Consider the following 11,234-nt stretch of genomic DNA (forward strand, 5'->3'; position numbering starts at 1 on the left):
ATGTATTCTTTTAAGTTTGCATAGCTCGTCCAACGCCGGAAAGTTCATTCCCAAAGCCATCCGACCTTTCTCAGCTGTACTAATCTTCAGACTCGAGCAATGCATCTTAGATAATGGTGTTCAAAAACCGAGAGTTCTCCTACATAGGACTCTATGGCAACGTATGCTCTGCCCTTTACAGACAAGCTGATGTCACCCTGGTGCCACTGGTGACAGGTTGGTAAGGTCTGTCCTGGCCTTCCCGATCTGAGAAACGATATTATCGACAGGTTTATCGATGGATACTCCTGAGGAAGCATGCAAGTAGTATGTGGTTTTCTCATAACTCCGCAGCGAAGGGCTTCTTCCCTTCACAAGTAGGCCACCGGAGCTTCCCACGTCAACAAGCATGAGATTTGTTTTTACTCCCACACGGTCTTGTGATGCCACTTTGCACTCGATAGGTGTGAAACAGGGGGATTCGCTACTCTTAGTCTGACAGATTATGTTTGTTGCTGTTGGCGTCGTTGAACCTCGTGCAGCAAAGTTTTCAACAACGCAACCCTCGCGAGCATTTCAGCGCTCAAACTCGACCAGCACATTAACGTTGCAGCTTTTGGTTGGGTCAGTGGTGTTACACGAACTATAAGGTTAACCAACCATGTTAGCTGTTAGTATGGTCCAAGTATAGTCATTCCAACTTTCACAGGATTAAAAGTTCTCTCATTTGAGTGGACACGCACGGGACTCACTAAAGCATTGCTGCAAGAAACGAGAACGCATACTCGTGATTTCGAATTGGTGCAGAAGCTGTATTGTATTTATCGTTCAGCCGTAGCACTCTTTCGGTGCCAAGCTGCCATGCCACACGAAGGCGAGGGCTGGAATAGTGCCAGGTCGTCCTGCGGGAGTCGAGAGGCAGAGGTCTGATTCGAGTCACGGACCTTCTGGTCAGTAAATTCGCGCTCTAGCAACTTGAGTCATCTCGCCCCCATATTATCGTTTAATTTGACCTTAGTTATTTTATAACACTTATCGGGGGTGGAATCTAACGTTTCTATTCTCTTGCGCGATTATCGTGTGATTGCCAGCTATTTGGGTCTTCATATTTCGTTTTTCGCACTGTAACTTCGGAAACCTGTTGATATGATTGGCTTCCGTGTGTTTCAGACTTTCGACATGCAGCGCACGATCACTGGAATTTTGTTGTTTTCCAATCGCCTTGGTTACTACTTCTCTGGTGCCCTACACACACACACCCTATCCACAGTAGCGTCTAGTTTTTGCACCTCGCCCACTCAGCTGTCTGCGCCTCTTGCGCGTTGCACCTTCGAATTTCTTCATACCCTCCTCTGACCTTGTGACCTCAGTCTTATTTTGGCGCACGCACTAGGTAGGACCTCAGCTTTGTCACACAAATCAATACGACAAGCTGGAATGTGTGGACAGTTTTGACTAGCACGGAGTGTGCTTGTCAGTGTTCATAGGTGTCTGCGCGTACTGTTGCACCTCATATAAACTCTAGCATGTTGCTCTGCTCTTCAGATGCCAGTCGTTTCGCTCGCTCTGTGACAGGCACAACAACATCAACACTGTACCGAGCACGTCGACGCGCATTTGTGGCCGACGACTCAGATGATGATAGCCAAGATGTCTCCCCAATTCCCGCTGCCTCTGCTGTGTCGGTCCTCTCAAGTAACGACGAACAAGACACTTTCAGAGTGCATCACTGCAACTCTTCATCCACCATTCCAGTGAGTGTGTTTTCAATATTTCTATCCTTGAGATTTTCACCTTTATTCAGCTAGCACAAACTGTTGAACAGTGATAGGATGAACTGTTTATCTGTTCAGGTTAATACTAAAACAGATTATCAGTGTGGTGTTCCGTGGTTGCCCACCATCCGCATAATCATTGTCAGCTGTAATAACCGCGTACTTGTCGTACATTGGCTGTGGCTGCCAGTTTTGTTCGCCGATCCGATGGTTCGGGCGGGGTAGTAGCTGCGCATTGGAGGCGGGAGCTGATGAGTTAGTGCGTACGTGGACTGCTAAATGGGGGGTTGGGAGGGGAGCTATGCGCCTACCTGATGAACCCCAAGAAGGGCGAAACCGGTCGTGGGCTGTCGAAGAGTTTTCAGCAACTTAATTTGGTTTTCACGGGAGACTCAGTTGAATCTGATATTCGAGATATCGCAGTATATTTTCATAAAGGAAACTACTCACAAGGTTGCTGAAAACTCTTCGACAGCCCACGACCGGTTTCGATCTTCTTGGGGCTCATCAGGTAGGCACAGTCCCCGAGTTCCCGTCAACCTTATGTTTCACCTGAACCCAAATTGAACTGTTTTCAAGAAATACACTCTTGTAAATCAATTTGGTTTTCACGAGGGACTCAACTGAATCTCTCGTTTATGATATTCTACAACTGAATGTGCTGCACACTGGCCGCTTCATGTTTCAGTTGGCACGTGAGCTGTCGAAGAGTTTCCAGCAACCATGTGAGTAGTTTCCTTTATGAAAATATACTGCGATATCTCGAATATCGTGCCAACCGAATCATGAGGCGGCCTGTGCAGCACATTCAGTTGGAGGTATCATATTCCAGATTTATTCCCCTTCTTCACATGCTTCATCGAACGTTCGGATGCGTCCGCCTTTGATTGGTCGCACTTTGGGTCAGTCGATCTTTGTTTGTTCGAATTCACCGACAATCTCAGACTGCATAAATAGGTCTTACTGGTTGGACAGTCTTACTCCGAGTTCGTCTGCAGTGGATATAGTGCTTTCAGTTTGTAGAACCGTGGCCTTGGTTATCCAATGGACTGGTACTGCGGTTAGTTTAGTTGATCAACGCGTCTTGTCCGTTGATATCCATGTTATAGGCTGTGCTGCTTTCTATCTTGTGGGTCCTGATAAGAACAGTGACAGCTTTGTTAGCTGAGCGTCACGCACGTGCTCGAATCGTCAGATGGAACGGAGCCCACTGACCTAAATGCACTGTACCTGTCCCGGATTGTCCCACCAATAAAGCACCCGCAGCTGTTGTGTGACCATCACTAGGTTCCCGTGTATACACTAGGCTTCATCACATAGTTAACAGACCCCTATACTCTCCGAGCAAAAGCAGGTACCTTTTTTGATGGTATTTCGTAAGTCCGAGTCTTCGCTATGCTTTTGAGAAGCAGTCCAGCTGTTTCAACACCGGTCAACGTTAAAAATGTGGCTGTCCTGTCGTATGAACGATTGACGTGGTTCGTCCTCTTCCCATCATTGGCTTTAAACTGTGTACATTTTTACCGGTTTCGTCTTCAACCTATACTTCGCGAATCCTGGAGACTACTCGAACGCCAACCGTTAGCCAAAGGAGCTGACTCCTCACCTTCGACCTGAAAATTGTCAAGCATCAGTCTTGTTAGTCTGCACGCAATGACGCAACAGAATTTAATGATAGTCATCAGGGACAGAGGAAGGTTTTGTGACAGTTTCGGTGTGTCGGTAGGCAGTGGCGTGCGGTTTTTGACATGCTACTCTTTAATCACCCGTGTTTCGAAAGTGTTTTGTCCAACTGCAGGCCTGGAAGTTGTAGGAGTGACGTAATCTTACGCAATGGCTGTGTGTGCCTTTTATCCACGTAGATGGGTTTCATCCCCAGATTAGAGAACCTCACCTCATATACCACTTGCATTACTCCCATTTAGAACCATTCCCCCGGACACGGGCACTTCTCCGCGTCGTCAGGTACCGTCCACTCCACGGTCAATGGGTCTCACGAATCTATCGGCAAAAAGCGTAGTCATTTACGCCAGCTTTATCAACCTCCAGTGGAAATAATGTTTGATGGATCTTTGTCCGAAGTATGTTTTCTTATCTTGGCCTAAACCATACGTAGCAAGCGCTTCTTGTATCTCACTCTTTACTCGTCACCCTACATTCCGTCCTCTTTCGTGAATTGACCGATGTTCTTTCAGGTCTTTCACTGCTGAGAAGTGTTCGCCTCATCCTTTGAACTAGTCGAGCCGAGATCTTAATGTGTGTGTATGTGCCCAGGCGTCACTCCCATTGCATTGCAGAAAACCGCTTACTCATCTGCAATGCATCGCTCCTTTCTGAGGGAATTGCTTGAAATGCGGGTCGTTTTTCTATTTTGAGGTTGTACATGGAGGCCCGAATCAACCAAGTGTAACTCCTAGCTGTTAGCCAAAAGGGCTTGAGGCGCGAACTGGAAGGTCTGTGACTCGAATCCAACCTCTGCGTCGTTGGTTCAGCTCTAGCACCCCTCCGGTGCCTAACTGCCATGCTACTCGAAGGAAGCACGAGGGCTGAGATACTTCCAGGTTGCTCAAGCTTAGAACAGGGAAGTCGGGAGGCAGAGGTCGTGTTCGACCTTCCGGTCAGTAAATTCGCGCTCTAACCACTTGGGCCATCTCGCCCTCAACCTCTGCATCTGGGCAACTCCCGTCTAGGCTTCGACAACCTCGCAATATCCCAGCCATCTTACTTCCTTCGGATGCTATGGCAACTATGCGTCGAAACTGTGCCACAGACGGACGATCGCTACTATCATTTTTTGTCATTACTGTTATAACTGCTGTCGTGAAGTGCATGTATTATCATATAGGCAAGACTGCGTGCATTTTCAGAAACAGCTGGAAGACTTCCTCTATTTCCGGAGTGATGTATTGAATCTTTAATCTCCTGTTTCGCTGTTGATGGAAAGCTCTGAGTCCTAGTCATATACGTTCTTGTTCCACTGGGCGCCGGGAGTTCCTCGGTTAGTCTGTCCTACTTCGCCCGCAAACATAAATTTGCTCGTTTCCGTGAGACTTACGAGGCAGCCATCAGTAAATTCACTCCGTTTTGTCGCAGGTCGCACAAATTATGCGGGATGCCTTAATCTGCAAGTTGCCGGCCGTGTGGAGCTTAGTTCCTTGGGTTCGCCAATGGCTTATGGTCATGACCATATAATAGATCGTCAACCATCTGTCCTGTCATTCTTTCCGGGTTCTCTGGAGGATTGCTAATCGCAAAATCATTGTTTTCAAGACATTTTTTTAGATGGAAGTGTCTTGTTCTGGTTTCCTTCAGTCCAGGGTTCCGTTTCTTTCCTTTGGTGACTGATTCCGTGCTATCATCGATTTTGTGTGTGTTAAAATAACCGTATCTCCCTTTTTTACAGGCCAAGTCATCAGCACAAGAAAGAAACCAGTGGCTGCTTGTCAGCCTTCACGACGAGAGCTGCTTCGACTGTCATCTGATGAATCGCGATGTCTGGAAAGATCCCCGTGTTTATCAGACGGTGAAGAAAAGTTTCACTTTTCTTCAGGTAGGTTCTGTCAGTTCTCCTTATTGAAGTTTCATGTGCAAATGTGGTTACTTTCCTGCCTCATTCACTCAGGAATTCACGAGTCCCATTGGGTTCAGGTAGTTCCACACACGGCTCTGTAAGCTGTACGTTGTGTCCCATAGTTCTCGCACGTATCCGTCGGGGTAGTCCGTTGTGATTAGTGCGTATGAAACCGGCTGCCAGTCTCTAGAATGCACCGGACTGAGTCCTTTTTGCTGGGTAGGCTTTGAATGTTTTATGGGAATACAGCTTCTTTGTCCGTCGAGAAGAACTTTATCTTGCCCCGATGTGACGGCTTGTTTGCATCCTTAAGCCATCTAATCGGCTGGATGACTATCCGAAGAATTACCGTCTGACGCTACTGGAGTTCCGTCTGGTGGTAGGCCAACGGTGTGATGTACAACCTTCTCGTCTTCTGGACCGTCGCCATGTCTCTCAGGGCAATGAACTACTCTGTCAGTCATACAACAGTCCATGTTAGAGCTTTGATCCTAAAGATTTTCTTGTGTCTAGCTTCAACAGTCCTCGTGCAAAAACTATCCACAACTTGAGTTACCCAACCAGCTGCATAGATGTTGGGCGAAGCTATTTCGCTGACGTTTTCTGATATCTCCCTTCCCTGGTTGTTGATCCATTGACTGTTGATTTGTTCGCTGACTTGCAAACGTTTCGTCGCCATACAAGGGGACAGTGCACCGGTTGGTCTTTCTTTGGATCAACTTAGTTGTTTTTTCATCAGATGAAATTTGTGAAACAAGAATCAATGGCATAACCTTAAGAGTCATATGTTTCTCTGTAATGGACAAAAACACTACTATCGTAGCGACTGAAACATGAAACAGCCTGGTACAGCACATCAGTTGCCTGGAAACATAAACGAGAGATTCAGCTGGGTTCCGCGTGAGTCTCTCGTGAAAACCAAATTAATTTGCAAATGAGTGTATTTGTCGCAATCAGTTCAATTTGGGTTCAAGTAGAACATGAGGTTGACGGAAACTCGGGGACTGCGCCTACCTGATGAAACCCGAGAAGGGCGAAACCGGTCGTGGGCTGTCGAGGAGTTTTCAGCTTATGAGTAGTGCATTACGAACATCACAAGTGCTTTTTAAATCTGAAGTAGGGAAGGTTGAATGAGGTAAGAAATTAATGGAAAAGGAAGTTCCCTCTCAATAAACCTTTGTAACTGGTAGACAATATAGTGTACTTGTCTGAATGTTTACTGCTTTTGCGTTGCTGCTGCCTGAAAACTGAGTAGTCGGAGAGGGACTGCGGACAGATCAGGATTGGAACGTAGTCCATACTAGACACTGGTCGTTCAGGTTGAGGTACGAGATGGCTCAGTGCGCTAAGTTATTGACTGGAAGGTTCGTGGTTCAGCCCCGACCTCTGCCTCTGTCCATAGGCCAGCCGTCCCTAATAACCGATGGATGTCAAGTGCAGGACACGGACCAAACGAAGACATGCCCTGATTCGTCAGGATGTCAGCCCATCCGGATCGAGCATCTTTGACTCGACGATTCTCGAGCTCTCACGGAGATTCTTGCACGACCTTGTGGATTACCCTTGTGATTACCCTATAAATACAGTTGTAATAGGTTTCCTTTGTCTCCATAAAGGGCTGTGTAGAGCCACCGCGCTTTTTGATATACCATAGTGGGCGGAGAAGGAAGCCAAGGGACCGATACAGAGTTGCACGATCGTTCAGCAAGCCACAACAGCCTCTCGGCTTCCTCCGTCTAGGCGTGAGCGACCTGACAGTATCCCAGCCCTCGTGCTTCCCTCGGGTGTCATGGCAGCTAGGCACTGAAAGGGTGCTACAGCTTTTCGATTATCTTTTTTATTTGTCTCATCTTTTGAGGAACTGGGTGATGAAGTCCTTGTCCTCCCTTCGCGCTTCAATATGCCACCGAGAACCATTCCCTGACTTGATTCTGTTTTCCCTTGGCTCACGACTGGTCCCATTCTACTTTTACTTTCACAGATTCCTGTCGACAGTCCAGAGGGCTTTCGATTTCGCAGCCGATACTCCTACGTCACGTCTGCATCTCATATTGCTGTACTGGATCCAACCACGGGCGAACAAAAAGTGATGTGGATGCACCTAAAAGACCCGAATACTGTAAACGAAGTGTGTAAGTTGCCCTATTTCTGTTCTGGTTTTTGCTCAGTGATTACAGAAAGTCTATCTATGCATGGTTTTGAACATTTCTTGAAATCATGCCTTGTTCATTAAGGTACTCGTCCAAAACTCTCAAGTTGTAGCATGTGCTTTTCATATGAAGACCTATCGCTGTCACTAACCCACCGCTACTCACTGATGATGTCACCTCGTTTGGTGATGAGACGTTTGCAACCAAATTGCCCAGCTCAGCGAACAAGCCAGCGACCATTTATGGAGGGCGTCTCTGCAAACTGATGCTCAGTGTTTTTGTATAAGTCACGGACACAAGCTTACCACTTTGTAGAAATGCGTATTCATCAGTCAGAACATTCATACTCACACCACTCTTGTTTGAACAGTCGTCCTGCTGTTCTGGCGTAATTATTCCGGTGCGTCCACACCAAAGGGAAGCACTGGCCTCGAGTTTCGCTCTTATTACAGCTCATCAGCAGTGCATATCCAATGGCCGTGCCTGTATCTGAACCCCGGACATCTGACATGGGAGGTGAGCGTGTGACCACTACTCCACTAACGCACGTCGGACGCATTTGAATTTTCACGTTTGAACAAGCGAACGTGTTCACACTTGAGCGATGTGATTGGTGTGCCCGACTCATCTTCGCTGGTTGATGTTTACTTGCGTTCTCTATTGTTTAGTGATTGCGAAGCAATTCAATGATTTTTTTCTAGCACGAATCGGCTGAGCTTTTTATTCACCATTCTGTTAAGTTGTCTCTAAGTTATTCTTCATTCATTGATAGCTTAAGATAGCTTAGTGGCCAAGTCGCCAACTTACTGACTACAAGGTCCGTGGTTCGAACCCAGTCTCTACATCTCAACTCTTTCTGTCTAGCCTTGGGTAACCTGACAGTATCTCATACCTCTTGCTTCCCTCCGATGGCATGGAAGCTAGACACCGAAAGGGTGCTGAGTGTTTCGGTATCGTTCCTCTTTCATTATGCTTGATAACCTGACCGGGCGTTTCGAGCATTTCTACCCTCCTCCTAACCTCCTTTCTGCTTTGATTTTTATCAGTGACTGAATTCCTACGGCACAACAAAACCCCAATTCCATCTGGTTCATCAGTATCGGGGATCCGTAGACCTGCGGAAACGGATGCCGATCCTTGCATCACAACCTTGTATCCCCTCAAGCGACCACGCACGGAACAGTCTGTTGGCGATAATTCTGGTCTGTTGTCGCGCGTAGCTGCTGTATCTGTGAGTTATTTTGACTGCTATTGAATGAACAACTTTCTCTCGATAATAAATTCACGGCCAATGATATGTACGTTTGTCTCTAGCGTCTACGTACTTGTGACGTGAAGGATTTGCGGATGTAGCAATCAAAACAAGTCATCTTAGGACTGGTGTGAGTTTGTGCGTGGTTTGAAACCTCACTATCTTTCTGGTGACATTCAGGAGAACAATTCTTGCGCCTTCCCAAAAAACTGCACTGAAAAAGTCCCATTTCAGCGGTATTCTTAATCTTGTGATCGGCCGAAATCCCACCAGTCTTGGTAACTCTCTCACTTGGGAGGCGTAAGCTTTGTGTCACATTTTTATGGTAACCCCCGTTTGGCTTGATTAGACGCTAACTGATATCAAGAAAGCTACACCCAGGAGTTCCCCAACATGTTAGCGCGGTGAAGCGATGGCTCAAGTGGTTAAGGGCACGAATTTACTGACTGGAAGGTCCGACCCAGGAGTCAACATGTTAGCGCGGTGAAGCGATGGCTCAAGTGGTTAAGGGCACGAATTTACTGACTGGAAGGTCCGTGATGCGAACCAACCCGCTGCCTCTCGACTTCCCCTGTCTAGGCTTATCATCGTCATCATCATCATCAATGACAGCAACATCAGTGTTGGCACTGATGCTTCACTGCCTTACAACCATAAAGTTCGTTTAGTTATATATATATATATATAATTGTATTAAAAGCCCTACATTGAAGAGAAGAGAAAAAGAGTGGGTGAGGGAGGGGACCTAGTGCTGGCCTATGTCAAGCATTATGGGGTGCCTACACCTACAACCGCTCAATCACATAATCTGGAAAGAAACTGACAGCAAGAACGCCACTGACATCAATTAGCCGCCATTTCTTGCAACGTCTCCAGCCAAACACAGATGGGGTCACAAGGACCCCATCCTGGAAGGCGCACAACACCAACAACACCCAAACTCTTCGTGACCTCTTTGACGCCTTTCTACCAAGTCCTCTGCTAACTGCATGGCCTAACACCGTAACTTGTGGGATGTGATCAGCTGACTTATCGAGGGGAAAATACATTTCCTGAAAACTACTTGGTGTACCTCGGCACCGCTGATCTGATGTTCTCATCAGGTCCACACTGCTTCCGCGGCACTAATGGTCAAAAATTTCCCCAAGATCTGGACTCAGCGGCCAAATGTCTAAATCATGAATTAGGGCAGATTGAAGCGCAGCAGTGTAACTCGTAAACCTGATAGCCAGAATGGTGTCACCTCGGAATAAAAGTGTCCGGATTTTGCAAACACTGCCCCGGTTTTCCTGATCAGGGAAGTAATTTCGTCTGTCACAAGTCAGCGGGGATCTGCGCCTCTCTCCGAGCAGACAAACTTGTTTTCACCTGGAAGCAGAGGACTTAGATTTGATTGCACCCTTTTGAAGTGTAAAGCGCATGCCTAGCGGGGATGAGATGGCCCAAGTGGGTAGAGCGCGAATTTACTGACCGGAAGGTCCGTGGTTCAAACCCGACCTCCGCCATTCGACCCCCTATCTAGGCTTGGGCAACCAGGCAGTACCCCAGCCCTCGTGCGAACTTCTGGTGGCATGGCAGCTAGGCACCGAAAGTTGGCTACAGCTGAACGCATGTCTGGCCGTTTGGCAGAATTATTTAGGTTGTTTCGAATAGTTCGCTCTTCCAAGGCGTAATCCTAGGAGAGAGACATCGTCATGTTTGCTAGTGGTATTATATAAATTCCTAGTGTGTTTGAGACAGCACGTTCATTACGGAGTTAACGGGGAGGGGCCACAGATGGCATCTTTGTTGAGCACCAGTGACACCGTAGACATTTAGGGTAGCCCATAGAGACGTCACAAAGAGACCGAATCTCATCATGGTGCAGTTTTTTGCCCACTTTAATAACCCGTTGACCCGTACCGGGGGATGCTCATTCAACATACACATAGTCTCTCTAGCAAGCTGGTCAGTAGATTACTGCCCGACAAAGTCTTCAGGCTGGGGTTGGAACAGATTTTCCTTGAAATTGGAGCTATTTGCTTGGCTTCTTACCGACTGCCGCCGCCTTGTGATCAAGCCTTTTCTCTTCAAATATATGGATTACAGAGGAAGGGTGGAACCATGATAAGAGGACCCTTATAAATACCGATAAATGCCACACGTAGCTACACATAAATAAGAAAGACTGAGATGGGCGTTAAATCGGCCTTCGACTAGTTTGAGTTTATATGGGTTAGGGAAGATAGAAGACAGATAGAAGGTTGTCGACGGATTTTCAGCAACTTTATGATATATACATGTATCGCGATATCTCGAATATCGTAGCGACTGAAACATGAGGTGGCCTGGTGCAGCACATTTAGTTGCCTGGAAACATCACAAACGAAAGATTCGGCTGGGTTCTAGGTGAGTCTCTCGAAAAACCAAATTAGTTTGCAAATGAGTGTATATTCGCTAATTTCGTGCAATTTGGCTTCAAGTAGAACATAAGGCTGACGGAAACCTGGGGACTGCGCCTACCTGAT

At 47.0% G+C, this 11,234-nt stretch overlaps 1 protein-coding gene across 1 annotated transcript in view; it reads left to right on the forward strand.

Annotated features, from left to right (window-relative positions):
• Positions 1-1,505: 1,505 nt before the first annotated feature.
• Positions 1,506-11,234, forward strand: part of T265_07241 (hypothetical protein) — a gene marked incomplete at both ends in the record, with an annotated part of 18,201 nt that continues 8,472 nt past the window's right edge. Inside the window, 4 exons of the mRNA XM_009172715.1 lie at positions 1,506-1,733; positions 5,158-5,304; positions 7,307-7,457; positions 8,522-8,706. Coding sequence (XP_009170979.1) covers positions 1,506-1,733; positions 5,158-5,304; positions 7,307-7,457; positions 8,522-8,706 — 711 coding nt within the window. The remainder of the gene's footprint in view (positions 1,734-5,157; positions 5,305-7,306; positions 7,458-8,521; positions 8,707-11,234) is intronic.

Source organism: Opisthorchis viverrini, assembly GCF_000715545.1.
Source record: "Opisthorchis viverrini unplaced genomic scaffold opera_v5_166, whole genome shotgun sequence".
In the NCBI taxonomy this organism is placed as follows: Eukaryota; Metazoa; Platyhelminthes; class Trematoda; order Opisthorchiida; family Opisthorchiidae; genus Opisthorchis; species Opisthorchis viverrini.